The sequence below is a fragment of the Oryzias melastigma genome, linkage group LG18, assembly GCF_002922805.2.
Source record: "Oryzias melastigma strain HK-1 linkage group LG18, ASM292280v2, whole genome shotgun sequence".
Taxonomy (NCBI): Eukaryota; Metazoa; Chordata; class Actinopteri; order Beloniformes; family Adrianichthyidae; genus Oryzias; species Oryzias melastigma.
Window position 1 is genome coordinate 17419155 of NC_050529.1, and position 26396 is coordinate 17445550.

Consider the following 26396-nt stretch of genomic DNA (forward strand, 5'->3'; position numbering starts at 1 on the left):
TTGTTTTTTATTAGTTGGCAAATTTACCCAGATTGTGTATTAATCACATCAAATTACTTTTGCTCTGTGTATTAAATGCCTGAATTTGTTTGCTTATTGTGTAAAAAATATAAGTAGGTTTATGATTAGCTTAAAAGTGTAACAAAAACTGTTAAATAAAAAAAGATCTCAATAATACAGTTTAGTTTGTCTTTTGTGTGCGTTTTATGTTGAGTTTTTAACCTTATAACAGTTTACTTTGACGTTTTTTATGTCTGCACAGCGCATGCTCCGCCCAAATGAAGCTGTTATTGTCTTTATTTTTAGTAGAAGTCAAAAAACAAGTTTTTCAGTTTTTCATCAGTTTTTCCTTTAAATTTGTTGATTGTACTAATATTTGCAAATAAAAAATGTAGGAATAACTTTAAATGATTTATTTCTGCCGTTTTTATGAGACTGGATCTTCTTCATTTTGTTTTCAGGCAGCAAGAACTTAAGAAAAGGGGCCCACCTGCAGGTGTTGGACAGCTAAGTTTATAATGAACTGTTCCTCTTTTTTGTTTTTTTAATCTTTTGCAGCCAGCCAACCATTTGAAACAAACTCCACCGCAACATCTGAGGCAGAAACTGCCTCTCATGACTCCATTTGTCCTCCGTGCGTCCCGCAGAACCGGAATAAAGTCCGGTGAGCAGAGCGGAGCGGTCATCGGTGCTCTGCGGGGACGGTCCGGGCTCTGAACGGAACCCCCCCGCGCGTCAAAACCCGCTCCAACTCGCGCGTAAAAGTAAATTTACAGTCTGGAATTATTTTACGCAAAACTAAAGAAAATTACGCACGTAGATTCTTAAAAGAAAAATATTCAATAGTTGTTTTTTTACGCTTTTATTGTCAAAATGAAATTCTGTTGTTTGGGATTCCGTGAGTTTGGCAAAAGTTGTTGTGCTTTTTCCACGTCAAACTGAGAAACAGGCCGGACGCACCAGAAACGAACTTTCTCCACCAGTATTAACGGGAATTATCATTATAATTATAAGCCGTATGGATCAGGGTGTATTTGTAAAACAAAAACAAAAGGAGTAGCAGTAGTTCTGTTTGCGTAGTGGTTGTTTGCGCAAAGAGAAACCCGCAACACCGCTGGAAACAATGCGACTAAAGTACAGAAGAACTCCGAGATGGTCATATATCTCAGAAATGAACATCTTTTTTTATCATATCCAAGTGAAAATTTAGCCTAAATTGTGCATTTTTATGTCAGATTTTATTTATTTGTGATATTTTTAGTCGACTTTAATGGGATTCGAGATCAATACAAACATGAGGCACGCGCAAATCAGAATTATTTAAACCTCCAACAATGTGTTCTTGTTATTTTGTCGGTTTTTGCTTTATTCTTTTTTTTAAAACAAACATTTGAGGAATTTTACGTTTTAAAAAAATCAAGGTCCAACATGTATTCCCAATTGTTGGTGATCTCACTATGTTTTTTTTATCCTTTAGTACTTGTCTCCTTTTCGCTTTCAGCCTTTGCTTTGCATTTTTCACGAGCCATATGCGTTGACTGTGAAATATTCAAATCTTACTTCTTACCTCTGACAGACCAGAACGGTCTACACGTCTCTTGGGATTGAGTGGAAGAAACGAATCGTTTTCACTGTGGAAAAATATATAAAAAGGGATTTTTGCTGTAATCTGTGTGGAAAAACAAGAGGAAAGTGGATCAAATTGCGCACTTTTCCTACCATCTTTCCTCCATGAGTCTATATAAACACATCCTTGTCCATAATTGGGGCAACTAACTAGGTTATAAGCATCATTAATCCCTGAAATCCTTCTGGGTGTGATCACATGCTGTAAATTTGATGAACCTGCAGTCTTATTGTTTAGAACTGTTAGGAACGCACAGACAGACCTGTGCGTAACCTGCGTTTACCGCATGATAAACTCAAAAAAAAAAAAGATGAACTCTGCAGCTCCTGCGCACGAGGCCGAATGTTTGCCATTCCTGTACAGATTTGTCTGGAGCTTGTGTGGGATGCGTGAACTCCGCGTGGCCCGCTGCCCTCCCTCTGACCTCCGGGATTACAGTTATCTCTGCTGATTGATCTAATTGATCAGATTCATCTCCACTAGGCTGCAATCCAGCCGATGCACCAGGGACAGTCTGGGTGGGGGAGGGGTGGGACAGCCGGTTGAAGATTAAGCAGTTTTCCTTTTGCGGCCCGTGAACACCTACAGGCAGCGAACGGCTGTAGGCGGCCGTGTCATGTGACACCATGTGGGCCCCCATCAGTGGAATCGAGTGGAACAAAGTGTTTTCTTCTTCTATGAAATCAGATTTGGGAGAAAAAAAAACTCTTAATAATCATAACAAGAAAAATATATATCTTGGGAGTCCAGCTTAGCTCTGATTTAGTTGAGGTCAGCTCAGATCAGGCTGATCTGAATAAACTCCGTGGATGCTTGTCATTGGTTGGGGGTGCGCAGTGGCAAAAGAGCAGAAAAAGTTCATCCGTGATGTTCAGAGCGGAACACAAAGTGTCAATCTGTCACCAGCAGCATGCAGACTGACAACCATTTCTGTTTGACCCTTTTTTCGCAGCATAAGGGAAGACGCCGTCCGTGCGTAAAGTGTGCCAAAACGCGCGTAAAACTGACGCGTTTAATGGAAATTATTTTTTCACAATAAAAAAAAACATATGAAACATGGAATTGGGGTAGAATATGGTTTTAGCAGGCAATCAAGATAAGAAATGGAGAGCAGCGTGCGCGCGCATGTGTGTGCGCTCGAGCAGCAGCAGCAGCAATCAGTCCCCTCTTGTCTCGCTGCTGAGTGCAGCGTCTGATTGACAGTTTCTATTCATCCTCTGTGAGATTAGGCCAGCTGAAAGGAGTAACGAGCCGTGGCTGTGTGCAGTAATTACGGCCTTGGATAAGGAAAAATAAGAAAATACACACACACACATCCACAGAGAGCAAAACTATAATTATATAATCCACCTCCTCCCCACACATCTCCAAAAAGCCTCCTTCGCCTTGTGTTTTCCGACGTCTTTACCTGTAAAGAGCAGAATTCCATCCCTCCGACTGAAATTATCTCACAATCACAACAAACTGCGGGCTGCGCAATTAAGATCACGCTGTTGTAAAACAAACTCGATTTTTTCTTCTCATGTCTCTGCGCTCTCTCGTGAGTATATTCACATTTCTTACAAAGCAATTTGAATATTGAGAGGATTAAAAATCTATAAATAAATACATTTGATTTAAATTATTTATTTTCACAACTTTTTAGGCGCATTCTTTGAAAATAAGATGTATTTTTGCCCTTTTATGAATCAAACAATTAGACAAAAATATTTTTTGGCTTGGAAATTATTTTATTTTCATGTTTGGATTAATTTTATTCAAAGTTCCACTATTTGAAGGGAGAAACTTTCCGGGTGGGGGAAACCCGCACATCGCTGCGTCCTGCTGGCGCGCTCCTGAGCTCACCATCATTGTCTCATGTCTCCGTGACTAAGCCCCTCGCTGCAACGCTGCTCATCCTCTTGTCAAAACGTGCCCTGCCGGCGGACCAATCAGCTGCCGCCTCGCGCTGGCAGGAAATGACGTGGGAAGTCCCTGCCTCTGTAAGAAATACCGTCTCCCCAACAAACACTATCCACACATCTCCCATCAGCATCCTCAGACTATGAAGGCGGGGGTGTTGTGTTTTTTATTTATTTATTTTTTTCATTTTGAAGCCGGCTTCTCTCAGCTGTGAAGCAAATGTGTTCGAGTCTTGACTTGTGACCACTTCCCCCGCCGTCCCCCTCTCTCTGTGAAAGCTCTCAAATCGTTTCTTGTGAGCTCCCCAAAAGCAGGAGACCCCCTTTACGCACCTCACCAGCACCAAAAAAATGCAAATCAAGGATCTGCGGATGCATCCCGCCTGACCAGGAGCTGAGGCGAACCAAACACACCAGGAGAAACTTTCTTTTCTCCCTGCGATCACGCTGCTGAGATTTTTCCGTTCTTATTTTTTCATATTTTTATTTTTTTCATTTTTACTCCTCTGACTCTGTTTTTACGCGCGAGTTGTTGGCACCTCCCTGCTCCTTCTCAGCGCTCCTTACAGGCGTCGCCATGCATTTGGTTTTCATGCTGTAGTTAAAGAAGGACCCGCAGCTTTCTCCGGCAGCACAACACTCCTCCTTCCTTCGGTTGGGACTCCGGACCGCGCGTCATGGCGCGACACCTGAAAGCGGTTCCACTGCAGGACCGTGTCGCCTCATTGTGAGTGGATCTATTATTTTTCCTTGTTTTTTAAGGAGAGGTGGGGGCATGCTCTCCTCGCTTCTGGAGAACATTTGTAAAGAGAAGAAAGTAGAGAAAGAAGAGTGAAGGAGGGAAAACAAGAAGGAGACAGCGGTTACCTCAGAGACTGGTTCACTTGGATGTTCGATCAGGCCACGACTATGGGCGATGGGAGCCACCGCTGTGGACCCAACCCCCTGTGCCCGGACAGGATAGAGAGCAAGTGCCGCGCGGAGATCGGGGGCAGGTCCCCGGTGCAGAGCTCCACGGACACGCCTGGGACGTCCGCGTCCACGCCGACGTCCTCCAGCGAGGATGGGCACGACAAACTTTTAGGAGTGGACCCTGACTACTGTCGGAGGATTTTAGTGAGAGGTGGGTGCAGAAACAAAGAGCGAGTTTTCCCTTCATCATTTGTTTCTATTTCTTCCTTTCAGCATCATTCACCTCGAAGACTTTACTTTAAAAATGTCAGGATGGAAAATAAATGGTATAAAATATATTTATTTAAGTATTTCATATCCAAAGAGGCGACAAAAGAGCAAATCTGCAGGGAGAAGGAACAATAGGCGGCCTTAACACCCCCATATGGGAATAAATATACAAAAATATATGTTTAAGTGTTTCATAGTTTTAAAAGAAGTGTTTAAAAAAAGAGGAAAAAATGTTAAATTAAATCAGGAAAAAAGTGAAACAAATCTTGAGGCCTTTATTTTGAAAAAAGAATATTAAAAAATAGGAAGAAATAAAAAAACAAAACAAAAAAAAACAAAAGACAGTTTGGGCATTCAGTTTCAAAAACAATAAATAAACAAACATTATATCTCTATTAATAACAAACATTTATAAAATAAAATAGTTTAAATTTCCTTTAATTTGTAAATTTTAAAGGCCCTCCTCTGCCTTTTTTCAACTATCTGCTGATTTTTAAAATATAAACAAATAAGTAACTATTTTTCAGCATATTAAAGTTAAATAATGTGCTTGATTTTAAATGTATGTAACATTAAAAAAAGGTTTTAAAATAAATTTTAAGTGTTTAAAAATTTGCACTAAAAACCAAACAAATATAAACACTTATTTATCTTTCCTTACATGCAAAAACCCTTTTTACATTTTTTAATTAATGCTTTAAAATTCAACATAAAGCAAAACAATAACATTTTTGTCCTAAATGTGAAATATTTTCACATTTGTTTGACTCAAAAATCAATTCATTGCAAAGTATCACAAAACTTAATGTAAAATTAATACATTTCAGAAATGTTTTATGTATTTTTAAGAACATTAAAGTTGGAGTTTAATTCAGATAAGTAAAAAAATGTCTGGATTAAAAAACACAGAATTATTGCAACTTTAATGTGTATAAAATAAAAGATAAAAGGAAAAATGAAACATTCTTCCAAAGTTTAACTATTTATTTTAAAAATATACCATCTCAGAAGTGATTTGTTTGCACCATTATTTATGTATTTGTAATATTTTATTGATGAGTGACTGCTGTTTTGTGCATTTGTAGTAAATAATAGTGTTTTTATTGCACATAAAATACTGTGAATATTTGGGATTTTTTAATAGCATCAAAATGACGCACAGAGGGGAGGCGCGAGCTCAGGAAATTTTTAAAAATTTTGCTGCAAAAGAGACATTTCAAACCGTGAGATTGGGCCATCTCCATCTGACATGCAGAAATTGTGAGAAAATTTGGTCAATTTATCTTATTTATTTACTTTTTTGTAAGCTTTTATTGCATGTTTGTTGCTGTTTACTGTTTTACAATGCACGCGTGAAGAAAAAGGGAAAATAGATGCATGCAATGTGTGAGAATCGCCTCCTGCCTCGCGTTCAACCACCGCCGCTGCAGGCTGTGCAGAGTGCTGCAGGAGTGCAGGAAGATGTCGGTATAAAAGCAACGGGAGAGGCTTTGCTCCCGATATAATCCCGCTTGTAGAGCAAATCGGCATTGTGAGGATTTGAGCTTGAATCCGGGTCTCGGTGATCGGGTTTTTGCAGGGAGACCGGGGTCACCCGGAGGTCAGCGGGACTGTCTGCAGCCGCAGGTTTGCCGTGTTTTGTGCTGACAGGAACTGCAACTTTTGTGATTAAGAAACAAAATAAAACTGGCGCTAAAACATAGAAGAAATACACAATTTATATTATTTGGAAGGATTTTGTAGAGGAGTTTTCCAGGTAGACGTGCGTAAAGATGGATGAAGGGCTGCATTCTGCCTGGGGGGGGAGGGTGCGTGTGTGTGTGTGTTGAAGCAACTGTAATTTAGCGCGTGCATCATTTTAATATGTGTTGTAAATTTCCATGTTGAAAAATATTCCGTTTATTGCCTTTTTTGTGTGTGCGCAATGCGCCAAATTGGATCACTTTAAGGCGCAAATACGCGGCAAAACCAACGAAATAAATAAATAAATAAATAAATAAATAAATAAATAAATAAATAAATAAATTCGTACACTGTTAAAAAAAACTCTGTTCAATCAGTTTTGTTTCATCTTTAATTCAGGATCTTTCATATTTTATTTTGGACTGCATATTTCATGAATTAAAAAGCTTAAATAAAGGAGGAGCTCCTCTTCAGTCTGTTCGTCCCTTTTTTCAGTGAAATTAATACAAATATTTTTTTACGTTATTTTTTCTGTTACACTGGTAAACATAAGCATCAGGTTTACTAATATTTTTTCTCTCCAAAAATGACGAATATTCAAGTAAATCATATTTTTATTGAATTTTATTATTTAAAAAAATGTGATTTAATGTTCACTAAAATAAACTTTTAGAATCCCTGAACGACAGAAATAAAGAACGTTCTTGTTCCAGGAAGCTCCATACGTGCAGCTCCAGTTCTTGGAATGGAGACGATGCTCGCGGGGGTGAAGCGCAGTTCTCCTGGTTTTTGCGCACGTCCTCCTGCGCTCTGTGGCGCACGCAACGCGCCACTCTCACAGTCAGTGGGGAGTTTCGGTCACTCGCAGTCAACCGGGATTAGAAATATGGAATGCGATGAGAGAGATTGTGTTTTTGCTGTGTTTGCTCGCAGGCATTCAAACGTGATCTGGCTTGTTGCGCACATGGAGTGACATCATGACGCATTCGTTGAGCTAGATATTGGAATAGCCAAGGTTATTAATAAATGTAAATGTTCATTTTTGTGATTTCTTCTTAAAGTTTTAGTCTAAAAATATATATTTTTTTATTTTATTTTTTATTTTTTTGCTTTACGCCTGAAGCCATAATCACATTTCTCAGCTGAATATTAGTTTCTCCTCTTATAGATCTGGTATCACTTCTGTGTGAAATTTGGTGAAAATGTGACTAAAGATTCGTGCGCAATGCGCGTTTCTTTTCCTTTTTTTTTTTTTAAATAGACGCCAAAGGCACCATCCGGGAGATCGTCCTACCCAAAGGCCTGGACCTGGACCGGCCCAAGCGGACGCGCACTTCCTTCACGGCCGAGCAGCTGTACCGGCTGGAGCTGGAGTTCCAGCGGTGCCAGTATGTGGTAGGACGCGAGCGAACGGAGCTGGCCCGGCAGCTGAACCTGTCAGAAACACAGGTGAGACAAAAGCGCGCAACAGGTTCACGCCACGCCATTTAAATCCATGTAACATTTACAAATTTAAAAATAGAAAACACATATAAGATATTTAAATCAGAAAAATCAAATGCAAGTTCGTTAAATTTAATAGTAACGTATTTTGTGTTTGAAATTTTTCAAAAAATAATGTTTTAAAAATCTTTTTTTTGGTGCTAAAAACAAACTTTACATTTATTATGATGCAAATTTATCAAATTTGCTCTAAAAACATGGAAATATCTTATTTTTTGTGGAAATTTGTCTCACTTTGTCACAAATAGTTGGATATCTTAACATAAATTGATCCAACATGAACAAAAGTGTAACAGGCATGTGTATGGGGGGGACTCATCAGCCAATCAAAAATCGAGAAGCAGAAAGTTGTTTTTAAATGTTTTCTTGACATATATGTGAATAAAATAAAAAAATAAGTTTGAGCTCAAATGTTGCGTCCCAGTTGTATTTAAATGATTTCCCCTCCATTAAGGCCCAAAACGCACATGAATACAGTTCAGTCTGCTTCACCCAACACGGATTTCAAAATAAAAGCGGCATTAACATGCAGAGTGGCTCTAAAGCTTGATTTGTTTCCCCACAGCAATAAAAGAACCTCAGCGGGGAATTCGCAACACTCTCTGTGCTCGAGAGCGGGTCTCACAATATTTGTGGCTGAATATCTGTTTTTCATTTCCAACAGAAAAGAGAGAAAAACAACTATGAATGTGTTTTTCTGTCAAAAGCATGTTCATTTTTTTAAATAAATGCTTAAAATATATAAATAAATGGAACTATGGTCCACAAAATGCCACTTTAAGTGTCACCTTTACCCTTAAAGGTGTCTTTTTTTCTTTATTTGGAAAGCTTACTGCATTAAAATCTCTTATAATTTGCGCAAAATTAAAAAAAAATGTGTACAGTGACACTCAAAAAATATATTATTTGCAGGAATTTGTGTGAAAAAAAGTTTGCTCAAAACTTGTTGCACACAGAAATCTAGCTGTGACTCATACATCATAGAATTGTAACTACAGGTGGATGCTTGGGTGAGCGCGTGCCTTGTAGCGCGTGCACGGCTGGATTTGTGAGTCAGTGACCATGAGAGGGCCTCAGCTTCCTGTTGCTGGAAAAGTGCCTCGAACGGCCTTCAAGTGCAAACAAAATCACCATTTCTGTTAGCAGCTTCATGAAGAACTGCGGGGCTTTTAGTGGACTTCAGGGACGGCGGTTTCAGTCGTTTTGATGCGGGATTTCAAGCAAATGCGTGTTTAACCTGATCCCGCGCAGCCGCAGTATGCGCACACAACATTTGTCAAATTTAAAGGTACATAGTTAAAGCTCCTTCACATCCCTTCAACTTTAAACTTTTATTTTTATTTACTAAACCACAAACACAATCTCTAACTTAGTTTTTTTATTTGTATGTATTATTAGGATTTATTTTTATTATTTTTCTTCCTGGGCCAAAATAAACAGTAAAACGAAATGCTGCATTAAGAAACCTATTGTTTAGTACAATTTAGTTTATGATAAATTTTACATAATTATAAATGAAAAATGTTGGTTTATTTTAAGTGTGTTAAAATATTTTCGGAGTTATTCATTTCGTTTTTGGGTAAAACTCACAGATTCTTTGATCTAAATTATATAAAACGGTATTTTTGTTTGTTTGTAATAATAAAACTAGGCTAAAATAAGTCGATCATTGAAATATAAAATCAGTCCGAGTTTTAGCTTCACCGCAGCTTAAACAAGTGGATATTCAAGGTAATGTTTGGAGACTTTAGCTATAGGCCTGTTTTCAACACCGTCGCATTATTATATTTTTATTAGTGTCAAATAATTTTGGTCTCATTTTGAAGGAAGAGTTTATTTCAATTTTAAGCCAAGAAGTTCGCCGTTTAGCGTTTATACACTGATTTGAAACAAACCGCCTTCTATTGTTTTTGAGACGCTGTACGAAACTGTAAAAACAATAAAGTTATTACATTCAAAACCTGTAAAAAGTGGCGCATGCGTAGACCTGTTCTAGAAAACAAAAAAACCGGCGAAGAATATTATAACATTTACATCAAATTCTTAGGCTATTGTTCGTGTTACTGAAATATATTCAAACATATTAGCTTAAATACAATTTTCAGCATTCAAAAGTTATTTTTATTTTATAAAGTCCAAAAAAAGCGACTTTTTCCCACTGTCTCCGGGGCATGCGTGGCCTACATGACGTCACAGAAAAATGTTTATTTAGCCTGCCTAGCATCTGTGGCAGTTTATTTTTTGTGTTTGCTTTTATTTACTTATTTATTTTTGTCAGATAATTTAGTAGTTTTCAGCAGAGAAGGTTTTTTGTAAAATTCAAAGTTGTTAACATTTTGTAAAAAATATTAATCAAGGGGCTCTTTCACTGTTTTAGCAGTTGATTATTATATATTTAATGCTAGTTTAATGTCAGTCTGATCTGCACAACTCATAAACAAACAACAAATAAAGTGATACTATCTTTGTTAGTATTTGTTTTGATAGAGAAACCTTAATTCTGCTGTTGTAGACTCACACAAATCTGCTTTTTTGTGGATGATGCACTCCTTCTCAGACATGAGCGTTCATGTATGTAGGTTTATATATATATATATATATATAGTCACCTCCAGAAGCTACCCCGTTTATTCAGGTAGAAAACACTCTATGCAGAAACAGGTCCCTGTAGTTACAAGTTACTTGAGTAATCTCATGCCATTTCGGACCTCAGCCTCCGTCCCGGCAGGTGGCTCCCCGCTACAGGGGAAGGGAGGGGGCTGTGTGCATGCAGACTCATTCCTGCAGCCCTGATGGGCAGTTCCTTCAGAGATGATTGCAGAGCAGCAGCCACCTGCTCTTATTGTGAAGGTATGCTCATGTCTCTGGACGTTTGATGCTGCATTTTTAGAGTATTTGTACTTTTTCTGTCATGAAGCTCCACCTTTTATCAGCTTTACTGTAAAGCTTTAGCATCATTTGCTGCTATAAATACACTTCTGCATGCTCTGATTTGGCGTCAAACACACAGGGTGCTTGAACAGACGTGAAGACATCTCAAGTTACTTCAAATCCCTCAGAGTTTTTCCAGCTGAGTTGATAGGATGTCACTGGGTCAGCTTTCTGTTGTTTGCACCCAGTCCATGAAGAAGCTATGGATTTAATGGTTGCTGTGGTGAACCAGTTTAATCTGGCATCTTAAAATGAAGCGAGCTTGCTCATGGAATTGTACTTAATCTGCAGTGTAAATCTGTCTGAACACAGATGTGGAGAACTAATTGCAGATGACTTTAGTTATACTGACTGTTTTCTTGTGTGAAGAGGAAAGTTGATCTGATGCATTTCTGCTTATGAAAATCACTGCACTCTAAAATTGCTGTCAAAGATGTTTAAATTCTGACACAAATCCTAATAGATGTGTTACTCAAGGATTTTCCACAGTTAAATATTAAAAAGGTGCTAATGAGAAAGTTATTTCTTGAAAAACATCCAAATTATGACATAAAGAGTAGCATTTCTTACATTTATTTTCAATATTTTAATTGGATGTGGATCTGGGGTGTTTGATTGACTTTGAAAGTGTTTTTCTTTTCACTTTTTAAAAAGAAAACATCACAAAAAAAGAAAAAAAAAAGAAAAAAAATGCTTGAATATCAAGTGAAACAAAAACATGAATCAAAACTGCAGAGTCAGCATAAGCACCTTTTCCTGCAGGGAGGCAGCTTGTTTAGGTCAAGTGGATGATGCATCTCAGATCGGTTTCACATGTGTTTGGCCGCCTGCAGACATTTCTCCAGTGCAGTCATGCTTATGAAATGTTGCCATTTTACCTTTCTGGAAACTATACATTCAGACGGGTTCAGGGTTTTCACTTCAGGAAGATTTCGCTCATCTCCCGTTGACGGTTTGAGGAAGAGCTTCATGTCAGGATGAACCAAAAGCTTTTCTTTGACTAAGTTCAGGAGTGAACCATGCAGAGAACAGGCTGAGCGTCAAACTAAAGCGGCCAAAGTCTAAATTCCAGTGACTTCATCCAACCTGGTTTATGATGGATTTGAAAATGAGCTGAATTTAGTTTGTCCAAAACAATGTGACATAAACCATTTTCTTAGATGGATGTTTTCCTGAATTTCCAAGCAAATAAAGAACATAGAATGGCATTTATGTTTTTATGTCTTCTGGTGATTTTAACCAAAGTTAAAAAATGTCAAAATGCTCAAAACTGACCTTGACATAACTATATGTTGCTGGAAAATAACCTTTCTTTTGGTGGCTGGGTCACTTTTCTCAACATATCTGAGTTCAATGAAGCCTGGTAAAAAAAAACCTATTAGCAATGTTTTTTTTTTCTTTTTCTTTGCCACTGATGTCACATTTGACGCTACTTTTACACACATTTTCCACCTGCATTAACCCTTTTTGCCCCAGTAAGTTAACCTGGTTTGATCTATAACCAGTCAAGCAAAGTGAAGCTGAAGGAATAACAGCTTCTTCCCTTCGTGATGAAACAGCAAATCATTTTATTGCTCTGTTTTTCTTCATTTCAGAGCAAAAAATAAAAATAAACTGTCTTTTTTTAAACTAAAATATCATAGATTGCTTTAAAATTCCGCCTCTTTGAATTTATTTTTTTCTCGTGAAGCAGGTCAGATGTTTAAGGGATTTTCTGTTGCTAAAACAAAGTTCAAATGTATTGCACCTACATAAGAAATTAACTCAAAAAGGTGTTCTTGTGGCATTTTGCTAAATATACAGGACATTTATAAAGAAAATTATAGCTAAAATTGTAATTTGGAGTATTATTTAATCAAACCGTTGTGAATCAGGAGCAGATAAAAAAATGTCATCTAAAAAATAGTGTAGTTGTGATGTGGAAAATAGGCTGGACGGGCCACAAGCTCCCTACTATTCTGATGCATCCACTTGCAGAGAAATAGATCCATGAACGTCTTGGTTTTCCTGGAATCTGGCTGGACAGCTCCGATATTGCTCGCCATTTTTGAACTCTTAGCAAAGCTAAAAACTATCAAAAAAAGTATTTTTGTCCTTGTTTTGGTATCAATATTGGCTTTTTGAAACTCTAATAAAGTTTGGTACAGGAGCAACCCTTTGTGGTTCCTGAGAGGGAAAGCCTTTAGCGTTTGTGGCTCATTTTGCGTCCTCTCAGAGCTCGTCAGGATCTGCACATCAGCTGCTCCAGATCCTCTAAGAACGCTGACGCCATTTCCAGGAGAACTGATTAGTCAGTAGGTGATGCTCTTACATATGAAGACCTCTTATGTTCAAAATAACCCGCTCTGGGTCATCTGTGAGGCATCGGTTCCCATGGAAACACACCCTGGCAGGAGTGAACCCTAATGCTATCCCTGTTCTTGGAGCCCAAATATTGTTTTTGATACAGTTCATAAACGTAAGAGCTTACGATCAACGTAGAGTAATAACATTTACAGTTCCTGTGTCCTCCTCTGGTAAATTATTATGTTGCATTTCCATGCGTCCTCATTGAATGTCCTCGTTGTGCCCAGGGTGGTCCAGACGCACCATGTCTGGACACTTGTCTGGAACATAGAGGACCCGATAGGGTTTGCAGATGCAGCAGAGAGGCGTACAGAGCACGACTTGTGCAAACCTTAAGAATAGGAGGAAGGAAGACTTTCAGACGCTGCATCTGTGCTCTTGGAAAAAATGACTCAAAAATGGAATCAGAACATAACAGTAATTATTCAGGTTCATCTTTAATGATTACTATTGAAGGAAGCTCTCATTTTCCTTACATGAAACCAGCATATAATCTTACAGCTGATCAGGAAATGGGAAAGTAGATAAACTGGAATCAGAAAGTTTTCGTTTTACATTGACTTGCACTCTTTGCCTGAAGGGTAAATGTTTGAGGTTATTCGTGCAATTCTTGGGGTACATTTGTGAACATACAGTCAAAATTAAAAATGCATAAAATACTTTAAATATGGACATTTCTGAAATTTCAAACATGTTTGCAGTTCCAAAAAAGCTTCAGCGATTAGAATCTTTTTGCTAAATTTGGTGAAAATTTGTACTCAGAATCCCTCAAACGTCACTTACACAAAACTCACAAGATGATTTCTCGCTTTATTAGCATTTAAAAAAAGATTTGTCTTAAAACTAGAATGCAGGATCTCCATAGTAGAAATTAAAGTCAAAGAAAGTACACATCATAAATGCAGCAGCTTTTACGTGGCGAAAACTGCAGATATGTAAGAAGCCATGAAAAATACATTACCACAAGACTTTTTTAGAGGTTGTTTAAAATTTTAGCACTTTAGGGTTATAATGAAATAAAATACAACAAATGTATAATTTTTTTTAAATTGTCAGAATGTGATTAAATTGATTCAGCTTGATATTTATGTCAAATTTCTTATATATATACATATACATATATATATATATATATATATATATATATATGTGTATATATGCACATATATATGTACATATATATACACATATATATACATGTATATACATACATATATATATATATATCAGCTCTTATCAGCTCAACGCACCAGGGCGGGACACCAGCCCTAACGCAGGAGCAAGATATATATATATATATATATACATGTATGTACATATATATATATATGTATATATATGTACATATATATATATATCTGGGGCCTTTAGTGTAATAAAAGTGACTGCAGGGTGACATGCGGGAAAAGTCTCAATTTTCTTTGCCAAAACGTGCGCGGCGTCCTGCAGGGTTCACTCCGGGGAGAGGAGGACAGCTGATGGACAGACGACAAAGGGACGAAAGGAAAGAAGGAGGGATGAAGGGGAGAGAAAGAGATGGGCTTCATAACAGTCCCAAGTGCTTTTGCACTAAGGAGGATTAGTCAGCCATATCTACCAGCCATTCTGTAAGACGGGGTTAACCCCCAGCTGAACCATGACCGGACATGGTTCCAGGTTTAGAGGTCAGCTGAAATGTGATGATAATGATGATGCTGCACCGCTTTAGAGGAAGATGGCATCGGGCCGGAGGGTAATGTGAGGTCAGGGAAGGAAAAGAGAAAGTTTTCATGGGTTTGTCAGGAGACGGGAGCTTCACTGTGTTGATCTGACACAATGTCTGCATGTATTATGTTTATAATTCTTGTGCAGAATCCGTACTGACTATAAAATATTAACTCGATTGTAGGAAAAAATTGTAGAGAAATAAGTCGGAGATGAAGGAAAAATGAAGTTTTCAATCCTTTATGCAAAGGGTGTAGGGACAAAAATCGATTTGGCAAAATATTTTGTTATTTGGGGAAACGTGCATGTATTAAAATACTGACATGGCAATATTTAATTAATTATTTATGAACATCTTTTGTTTTCCACCATTTTTTTTCTTATACTCAAAAATATTTCATCATGGAAATCAGATAGTGTTGACTGTTCCCTTTAAGAACATTTTTTTCCTAATTTGCCAAAATAAAAGCATTTTTAACTTGTGGGTAAAAGCAACTTGTATATGACATACAGTTTTGATCATTAATAAAATTATTATTTTTACATTGGATAGAGTTTTTTTTCTTTTTTTACAAATCCCACTCTTTTAGGTACAGTCTTGGGACATATGATACATATCTCATTGTGAGGCGGTATCACGATATGTTTCGTATCGCCATACTCTTATCAAAACACACCCCTACTTCACGCTGTTTGTATCATGTTTGTCTTGTATCAGTTTTCTTGTAAATCTTTTGGTTTATGTTCCCTCTAAAAGCATCATCTTCTCCTTCACGTGTCCGCTGGTCGCTTACGTTCAAAAGCCCACAGGAGCGCCTGGTACAACGTGTTTTCATTGTGCGTCCGTCACATGCCTGGGATCAGGGGTTCTGAACGGGGTCGCCGTGAAAGCAGCGAGGTCACGTAATGTGCCAAAGAGCCGCAAAGTGTCCGTACGAGAGATTTTAGCGATGCAATCCTGCAGATCACTTTGTATTATGGAGCGGAGGGTTTGCTTCCCTTAATGCTGCCGCTGCAGCCCGGTTTGTGGCCTGGCACAGAGCGAGGCTTATACGTGAGTTCTTGAACCCACACATGCATACTTACTTGATCGGTACACTGGGCCTCGATCTGGCTTAACCTTTTTACCTCTTCCCCAGTTCCCCCCCGCCTGCCTGCTCTGCATTCACAGTGATTGGCTGTGCGGCATGACCTCAAAAACTCTCCCACCAACCATATTTACCTCCATCGTTTTCCCTTTTTCAGCACTTACTTTGTGCGTTTTTGGGTCGGACTGATACATACAGTAAAGAAATATTCTTGCAATACCCACACAAATGAGCAGACTTATTCACTCTAGTTTAACCTGCAGTTAACCTCTTTAAGAACAGCAAAACAGAATATATTTAAAACAACAATATCCTCAAACTGCAGCTGCTACTCTGTTATTAAGGTATTTGAAGAGGTAATTTAAAAAAAAATACTAAAAGAGATCTGACCTAAAACCTGAAACAAATAGAGTGAACCGAGGGGGTACAAAACAGTTAAATCGCATTTCCTGATCTGGCAGCAGCGTCAACATCTTTGGTCCAAACATTTTCACCTGGCTGCTGACTATTCCCTTGCAGACCAGAGGGTGAAGCCTGGGGCAAATGCAGGTCACGCAACATCCAGATCTCCCTTGGTAATCTCTGCCCCAGCTCTGAACCCTGGATCCCATTAAAAAGGATTTACATCCAATAGTGTAGATGTACCAAATGCAGTATTGCTTTCTTCTCTACTCATCATTTCCACCCGTCTAAAAAAAAAAAAATCCCTGTTTAACGCCAGAAAGCTTTTTGCCCCTTTTTCCCCCCGAGGAGTGGATAGAAGGACTGCGATGTGAGCAGACAAAGACACGCCCACAGCAGGGATAAAGAAAAGGGATTGGCTCTGAGTTTCATCTGCTGTGAAAGCCTTTTATGGGATGTGGTTGTTGCTGGCAGGCGTTGGCGCATAAGTGAAATGCACATGGCGATCTCAGGAAGGCGGCATGTGAGCTAACGGGCAGGAAACCCACACTCAGATGAGGAGGAGGAGGAGGAGGAAGCTGCAGCCATCGGTCCTGATGCTGATCTCAGCATCTTCTGTCCTCTTCCCATGAGCACCTCTGTTCTTTTTGGAGCAGTTACAGCTGCTGTCCTCCTCACTGAGCTGTGGGATCTTCCCTGATCCCATTATTTGCGTCACGGTCAGAAGCTGAAACTATGATCTCACCTGTGCTGACTGCTTCTTGAGCCTGCTGCTGCCGGAAAGTGATACCATCACAAACACCTGATTACAAGCTCCGCCTCAGGTGAAGAGTGCAAACTGGAATAAAAAGTTACGTGTACTTAAATGAAAAATAATAAATCTGCAAAAGTTAAATAAAATAAAGTCTAGAAATGAATTAGCCTAAAACTTGGCTAACTAAAAAAATGTTTATTTATGTTTTTTTCAAAGTCTGTAAATAATTATTTGAGCACATAATATTTTAATGGGTTATTTGTGCTTCTTGATGTTATTCGCACAAGTTTTGAGTAAGATTGAGCACAAAAAACTGATGGAAATTTATGTTGGCAACATGTAAAAAGCGCACTGCTGCATGTTAGCTGCGCGTCTTTTTGTAAAAAATTGTAAAAATAGGAATGCTTTTAACAGGAATATTTTTTTGCTGGTTACAAATAATTTTTATCCTTGTTTACCTATATTATCCCGCATGGATCAGACACGGTTATGAGCAACAATAAAGGGGAGCTACATCAGAAAATAATGCAACAGTTATTAGTTTTTCTTTATTGTAAGACACGTTTAAAATGTCTTACTTAAGTTCTGTTTTAGTGATTTTGTGAGCATGGAAATGTAAGCAACTTACAGGGCAGAAAAGATCTTCCTCAGCTCTACATCTCATCTCCGTCATGCTAGCGTTAGCATTAGCATCAATTAGAAAAAAAAAAAAAAATCTTAATTACCGTCATAATCAAACAAGCAGCATTCAATAAAGAACTTGTAACCTTTGTCTAACTTTAACCTGGTTCCATCCATCCATTTTCTTGACCGCTTCTTCCCTTTCGGGGTCGCGGGGGTGCCGGAGCCTATCCCGGCCACTGATGGGCGAAGGCGGGGTACACCCTGGACAGGTCTCCAGTCTGTCTCAGGGCCTCAATCACACACACATTCACTCTCACATCCACACCTAGGGGCAATTTAGAGTCACCAATTAACCTATGAAGCATGTTTTTGGACGGTGGGAGGAAGCCGGAGTCCCCGGTGAAAACCCACGCATGCACGGGGAGAACATGCAAACTCCACACAGAAAGGTCCCAGCCAGGATTCGAACCGGGGCCTTCTCGCTGTGAGGCGAGAGCGCTAACCACTTGCGCCACCGTGCAGCCCTACTTTAACCTGGTTGTAAGAGAGAAATAATCCTGTTTAATATCATCGATATTGTTTTGGACAAGCAGCTGTGGAGTATTACAAATTACATTTGTACTTTGATTTGAAAATGAATACAACCAGGAAGGACATTTAATGAATAAATGTACAAATTCACACTAGGCAGAAGAGTGTTTGAACACATGGGTGTCGGGAAGTGGGGGCGGACTTATTTCAGTACAACATGTCCGCCCAAAACCTCAGATGAATTTCTGCCACTTATAGTCAAAATTACATTGATTTTGGCTAACGACGGCCTAATGACAATTAAAAGACCACTTGAAACCTTTTAAAAATAAACCCTTTTAATAGGATTTTATGATTTATTTAGGATATTTCTTTGAAAAAAAATCACAAAAAAATATCTTTTTATCCACTAAACTTGCACAATAAAGGAGGTTCACAGCAAACAAGTCACATGTGGGGTTTTCTAAGCACCAAATTTGGCCTGCACTGAGGGCAAATCCGACAGCTTGCTGATAATGTGCACCTGTCAAACTGCAAGCCTCTGAAATCCTCTGAATGTGTGCTGACACAGACCTTGCTGTGTCTCGGTCAGCACCGTTTGCATATTTCATTCTTGGGATTTCTCTCCGCGGTGGCCCGCCATACAGTAATCTCCCATGACTCCTCTGTTCCCTGAAATCAACACACAACACCCTGAGAGTTGTCCAGCTGCTATGAAGCCACGTTGCATACTATCAATTAAACATGGAGGACAAGGGCAGGTGGAGTTCAGCGAGCCGCTGTCACTGTGCTCCTGCTGGAACGACGGTTCATGACCTTTTAACCCTGGTGCCCTTTCATGACCAACATGAACGAAAACTGGTAAAGAGTCGTCACATCAACTGTTCTGGTTAACTTTTTTACCTTTGTAAAACTTTGACAAAATAAATATTTACATTTTAGTAAACATCTCAAACTCCACTGCCCACAAAAATAAATAAAAGGGAAAAGAAAGTGGATTCCTGAAAAATGTAAGTAAAATAGTTTTTTTGCTGCTCATATTTGAGACAACTTTTTTTGCAAAATGCAGAAAAATAGAGAAACTGTAATTTAAAAATAGATGTTTCGGAAACTTTTATAGCTAAAAATCTTTTAAAATAATAATTTTTGAAATCCAAACTGCCAGTAAAATTTTTTTTTTCTTGCAAAAATTACAAAACATTTAAAATAAAAAAAAATATTAATGATAATTTTCTTTAGTGATTGAAAAAAATCAAGATAATGCACATTTTTCAAGATTTTTTTTACTATTCTTTATATACGTCTCAAAGTAAAAGAAGGATATTTTTAATGATTAGCCACATTGACCTCAAGAGAAACTAATTGTTTTTGTTTGTTATTGTTACATAAAACCAATCAATTCTGTATTTTTAGGCTCTTATTCTGAAAAACCAGCATAAAAACTTTACATGTTCCTTTTTTATTTATATATTTTTTATAATGTCAATAATAAGTCGATTATTTTTTGCACCAACTTGATAATTTTTGTATATTTTATGGGATGCAGGATAAAAGACGTAAAAAAATTTTTGCAAATTTACGCAAAAGTAATGTTGCTTTTAGGAAATGTTCACAATAATTATGAACTTTTATGTCTTTACCGTAAAAGAATGATCAAGTCTTTCAATTATTGAGATTTCTTATTTAAATAAAAAAAAGCCAAAAAGGCTAGATTTACAAAAACATACTATTTCTTATTTATTTATTATTCCTCTGATCTCCACCTTAAAATTTGTTGTTTTTTTTTAGCATTCCGAATTTCTTAAAAACAAACAAAGATACTACACAAATGAAAAAAAACTTAAACAGTAATCACTTCTATTAAAAAATATTTCATAATCTTTAGCTAATTGAATTTGTAGGTCCATCAATCTCCAAAAATGTCAATCAAAGGGCTGCAGTCCATCATTTTAATAGCCTTCCATCATTGCTCCCCTTTATTTTAAACAGAAAAAACAAACAAATAAGTAAATAAATAATCAAATAAATAAATAAAATCACAAGACAAATATAACAATTACAAACATGTATGAAAATAACCTTAAAAAATTAAATCAGCTTGTTTGTTTTATAATTTTTGGCTGTTAGAAAACCTCTCTAGGTCTTTTATTTTGAAGTTTCCGGATTCTTGAACAAAGTGCTGTTTCTGTTGCTGCAGGTTAAGGTCTGGTTTCAAAACCGCCGGACCAAACAGAAAAAGGACACCACCAAGGATTCAGACAAGCGCTCCTCCTCCACGTCCGAGTCGTTGGCCACGTGCAACATTCTCCGCCTCCTGGAGCAGGGCCGCCTCCTGTCGGGGCCCGCCCCGCCTCCGAACTCTCTGCTGGGGCCTCCCGCCCACCCGGCCAACGGCTCCCTGCTCAGCAGCCCGGGCGGGGGCTCCTCCACCTCCCCTGGCATCAGCAGCAGCACCCCTCCCAGCTCCCTGCCGGGCGGGACATTTGGGCTCTCCTTGCCCTCTCTGGGCGGCACCCCGCCCTCACCCAGGCTGGGGGTCCCACCCCCGCACTCCCTCTGCTTTTCCATGCCACTCCTGGGGGGGGCCCATCACGAACTGACCTCCTCGTACGGCTGCGGTTCCTCTGCCTTTGAGCCGTACATGCGGCTGGACAGGAAGGAAGCAGATTTAGGCGGGAAGAAGACAGTCTCCTAAACAGGAAGTCGTAGTCTCAACTTCCTCCTTGTCACCCTGTCAAGATGGCACCTCGGAGCCTGACGGTTGCTTTCTCACAGCACCATTTTGTGCCACAGCACTGTTTAGTACACTGTCACAAAATGGTGAAAAAGACTTGATGGAAAGGGACAGTTCCACTCTTCCACACTACTAAAAAAACATTTTTTTGAAGATTTGCTGTGTGTGTTTGTTGCAGACAAATGTTTTTATCACCACTGTCAGCACAGTGGCTTTAAGTGACTCTTCACTTTGTGTCCAGTGAGTTTGTTTGTCTGATTTCTCTCTACAGGCCTTCATTTACTGTTCAGGAAGAAAAAAAAAATACTTGACGAGAATATTTCAGAAAAAAAGGTGTCTGAATGAGGGGGGGAGGTCCTTCAACCACAGCAGTACGTCCACATTTCTATACCTGTTCAAGTGGCCATGTTGGGTTTTAGTTGGTGTGCTATCACAATAGAAACAAATACTTAAGAGAAAAAAAAAACAAAAACGTAGCATTTTGATATCAGTCTGTTTGGTGTCCAGCTGTAGTCTTTGTAATCTCTTTCTTTGGTTGTGTTTGTGTATGATGTGATAGGATCTGGGCAAGCAGGGCAAATTCACATATCTACCGTTGATGGTTCAGTGTCGAAAAAAAAAAAAAAGGAAACTGGAAAGTTTGCCAACGCGGTTTGCAGATGGAGCTTTGGAGGTGTTTCTCCGGTCAGTTAAGGTAGCTAAACTCTTGGCACCGATTTTTTGGTTCATGGAAAAAAAGGCAAAATCAGACTCAGAGGTTGTGTCCGAATTCACTCAATACCAGTGTTCTGTCGCCAGGTTGTAGATGGATGTAGTTAGGCGTCAAGAGATATACTCATCGTCCAATCAGAGCGGTTTTATGAATTATTATTTTATATAAATCCTTACCGAGTAAAATGTTGAGTAACGTCCTTATAAGTCCACTTTTAGAGAAATTCAATTTAAAAATCCAAATGTTTTGATATCCTTTAAAGCTGAAATCACATTTAAATGTTAAATAAATTTATTTTATATCATTTCTTTTACTTGAAAAAAAACCATACATTTTTATTGGATGCACTAGAATTAAAATTGGGCTAGAAAATGCTTTCTAGCTTTTCATTACTGCAAAGGGTCGGGGCTCACTTTCACATGATCAGCCTAAAAGCATCTTTTTCATGACAGAGTTAAATAATTCTTCATTTTAGACACTTTTATTAAGTGCTCAACTCAGGGCTCAATAGTGTTACGGGCTACAGAGTGTTGGGGGTCCCAGAGTATTTGGGGCCCTAGGCAATCGCCTACCTTTGCCTACATTGTAAGTCCGTCCCTGATCCCCACCTGTCACTGCTCTACGTCAAAATGTGGCCACATGTGGCCTCTGACCGGTGTTAACTTTTGGAGAAAAATTGTCCAATCGCCACTAAATTGTAGCTTTTCGAATGCAAACGACACCTGCTGAATTTGGCTAAAAACTTGCAATTCGGATGTCATTTTTGGAAATGTGACTGTATCCTAAATGCACTATATGCTGCGTTCACCATTTTATAAAGTTGTCCAAATCTACAATTACAAAATTTCCCAGAAGCCTTTGCGAAATACCAGTGTGTATCAATGCTTACTAGATTGGCGCATAATAAAAACCAGTGAAGAAGAAGTACTTTCATTTATTATTTTTTCATATAAACCATCCATGTTTTCATCAGCAGAACACAACGGATTCATATAAAATTATCATATTTATTCATTTTTTTTAATTTCGTAAAATCTATGATAAAAGTTTTTTAGTAGTTCATAAGGAGTAGGGAGGGAATTCGGACACAGCTAGAGAGAGTTCGGTGATGAAATCCACATCTCAGTCTGGAGTTTAATGTGTCGGAGCTGCAGCGCTTGTTGATAAAAACTGAGAATCAATCTGTAAGTTTTTACCTTAATTTTTCACTCCAACTTTGACTTACAGTGGGTGTTTTTGATGATTTCTTGTCAGGAAATCACAAAAATAGAGACTTTGCTGTTCAAGTTTTGCATAACTATTTCATAGCATTTGCTTTTTTCTCCCCAAATCTTTGATATTAGTTTGTAAATGTGGAATTTCCAGAGGTTAGCATTTTTTGAGTTCCTGCTTTCCGTTAATTATGATTATCAACACTACATTATTGAAAGGGTTTCCTCTGATTTCATCTTTGAAAGCACTTTTTCCTTTTCACTCCTTAAATTCTAGAGAATCCATGCAGTTAATTTCTACATTTTTTTTCTTTAGGTTTGTCTCATTTGCAGATTTGAAGCTGAGTCGACCTCTCTGCACTTGAACAAAAAGTCCAATTCATGACAAGCATCAGGTGTTTCCATTTGTTTCTCTTCCACATGATGACATTTGTTCGCGCTCCTTTATTGTCCAGAGAGAAAAAAACCAAAAATCACCTGTGCAAACCTGTCATTTGCCAGAGTTTGGCCTCAATTTGTGCGTGTCAGCTGAGTTTTCACCTCTTCGCTCCCGTCTCTTGTGTGTGTTTTTTTTCTTTTCATTCCTCCTGAATGTGAGTTTTTTTCTCTCTCGGGCTGTCTAAAGGTGGCTTGATGCATAGCATAAAAAAAAAAGAAAAAAGAAAAAAGTGCACTGCCATGACATCAATTTAGGAATGCATTTACAGTAAATAGTGGTCTGGTTTTTGAAAGCGCCCTGCATGCTTGCAGCTGCAGAGACGCTGGGGTGGAGGGGATCTGACCTTAGATTTGCTTGCAGGCCGGGCCTTTTTGCACCCATGTTGCATCGAATAATTTCTTGTTGTTTTCTTCAGCCGTGCTGCAGAGAACATCCTCGCTGCTCTTTGCAGCGACACACCTGCGCTCCTGTTCAACACTATTATTTTCTATAAGGACATCCATAATTTAGACGCTCCACCATCAAATATTGAGGAGAGAAATGGAGCTGAGAGGTCAGGAGGCCCGCTTCTTGGTTTTTATTATTTTTTGTTTCCTTTCTAAAGACAAAGAGTGAAAACTGCTCACTTTTCAGTTAGCATGGGATTTTTTTTAAAGGTTTCATCACTGATTGCATTTTATCTCAAAAATAGAGTAGTTTTTTTTTTGTTTTTCCAGAATGAATCTGCAGTAACTGCTTGATAAATTTGGAGATTCCGTCACAGAATCACAAACAATCTGCAGTTTCCGTTGTGGCGGCTTAACCCTCGCCGGATGCAATCACCACCGCCTCCTTCGGCCACCGACTTTTTCTTAAGGTTTCATTATTTATTGGTTCGTGCACAGTCGAGGTCCTGCAACTTTGCTTCTTTTAAGCAGTAAAACGGAAACAGCACCAGCTACTACTTATAATAAACAAGCTGTACATACAGTAGATATGACTTTATATATAAATATATATGAATGGGTCTTTGCACAAGTTATCTCCGTGTCTGCTCCGTGTGATTTTAACAGGAAAAAAAACAAAAATGTGAAAGAAAGTTCAGAAAAAAAGAAAAAAAAAACAACTTTATATATGCTTTACAATTCTTTGTCTCATTAACATTTTGCACTTATTTAAAAGAGGCTTACTTTGGTTTCTGGGCTGTCAGAGCTGTTTCACGCTCTGCTATGATAATGTACAATATGTATATGTATTTTTAATCATATGCATATAAATATATGTCTATGTAATTTGCCTCTTGTGTTGTTTATTTTATCACCTTCAAGGACAAATCGTTTTGGAATGAAAAGCTTTTTTTTTTTAGAATCAGCCTTCAAACCTCATCTGCATATCTACGAAATACCTTCGCTCTGCTTTTATTCATGTCACCAACCAAGGTAAAAACCTTTTCACCTTTCAGGTCTTTCTGCTGAAAAGCTCGGAATTTGTATTCCTAAAATATTAATGACGTTTTTGTTGGGTCGGGTGACATAAAAGTCTTCCTTCTCATGCCGGCGGGACACTGAATGAACATGATTTTTAGCTTTTAATTGAGTTTCATAAAGCTGCTGGTGACAATTTGGGTTTTATTATAGTCTGAAAAGATAGAAACGTTTTGTAGTTTGATGTGAACTCTGAGGTCTTACGTCTTCTTAAACCAAAAGGCTTTTAAATTTAAGGTAGAATTACACTAAAGTGCTAAAATAAACAATAAGGAGCCACTTTTAGGCTTTTAAACCTTAAAAAATGTTCAACTAATCCACATTATTATGTATTTTTGCACTGAAAACCAGCATAACTTGTGTTTTTTACTTCAAAAACACACAGAAAACTTGCTTTTATTTGGAAAATTAGGACAAAATTTAACGCCTGAATTTATTTCCAGCTATTAAAAAAAAACAAAACAATAAAATCTCTTATTTTTTTTTGCTTTTTAAGTAGATTTATGTAATTTTGGAGCTGAAGTGGTTTGTCGCATTTTTGCTAAACAGGCATTAATGGGTCGCATCTTGGAAAAATGTTTCTAGTAAATCAAAAACATGCAAAAGTTTAAAGCAATAAACTAAGAAAAAGTTAAGTCTAATCAATTAAAAAAAAATTCTAACAAAAAAATACACAAAATAAGCATTAAAATACAATATTTTGAGATTAATCAAAGCACTCAATTAAAAAAATGTCAGATTTTCCTTCAGACAAACCCAGGACATCCTCTCCATCATGGTCGTTTGGACGTTCCAGGATCCTGAGCTGGTTAACGGTTCAAGTACATTAACCTGGAGTACCGTAACATCCCCTGTATCTCTGACCGGGTTCAGGATAATCCAGATTTATTGTCTTTCTTTAGACCCCAGGAGTCCCAATCCTGCTGCAAAGTTTTGAAAAACACACACAGACAGTTTGATCCCCCATCTAAACCAAAATAATCTGCTTTAAGAATCCTTTCTCAAGCCATACTCAAGATTTCAGCAAATCTGGTTGTAATCAGATCAGATCACCTGGAACCAACTGGGCCTGTGGGGTAGAGGTCGACCCGTTAAAGGTTCTGCTGGCATAAAAGTGAAGCAAAACTACAAAATTATTTATAGATTTTTAATTGGAGTTATGCATAAAAATGGAAAATAATACAATTTAATTTAGCTTTTAATCACATCTTTATTTAAATCTCATTGCTGCCATAAACAGATGTGAAAACTGTATGAAAATAAAGAAGAAGGTGTAGTTGTGGAAGCGGTGAAGGTAACGCCGCACTTTTCTGGCCCAGACTTCTGTGAGGGGCACCTCTTTAGGACGGGACAATTGATCCGTGGGGTGCCAATTATAGTGATTGGCACCTTTATATGAGTGAGGAAGAGGCGAGAGGGCCAGAAGAAAGACGACCAGATGGGTGGCCCGCTTTAGAGGCGGAGAGGCAGAACTGGGCGGGGCCGGCCGGCCGGACGGATCAACCGCCCAGCAGCCAAGCAGGAAGCTGCAGCAGAGAGGAGCTCTTTGAATCTGAGGGTA

The 26396-nt window shown here is 38.3% G+C and overlaps 1 protein-coding gene across 1 annotated transcript; it reads left to right on the forward strand.

Annotated features, from left to right (window-relative positions):
* Positions 1-3348: 3348 nt before the first annotated feature.
* On the forward strand, positions 3349-24647 carry vax2 (ventral anterior homeobox 2). Its single transcript, XM_024287346.2, has 3 exons — positions 3349-4651; positions 7655-7842; positions 20474-24647. The coding sequence occupies exons 1-3, from the start codon at positions 4417-4419 to the stop codon at positions 20969-20971; spliced, it is 921 nt and encodes a 306-aa protein (XP_024143114.1). The 5' UTR covers positions 3349-4416; the 3' UTR covers positions 20972-24647.
* Positions 24648-26396: the final 1749 nt, after the last annotated feature.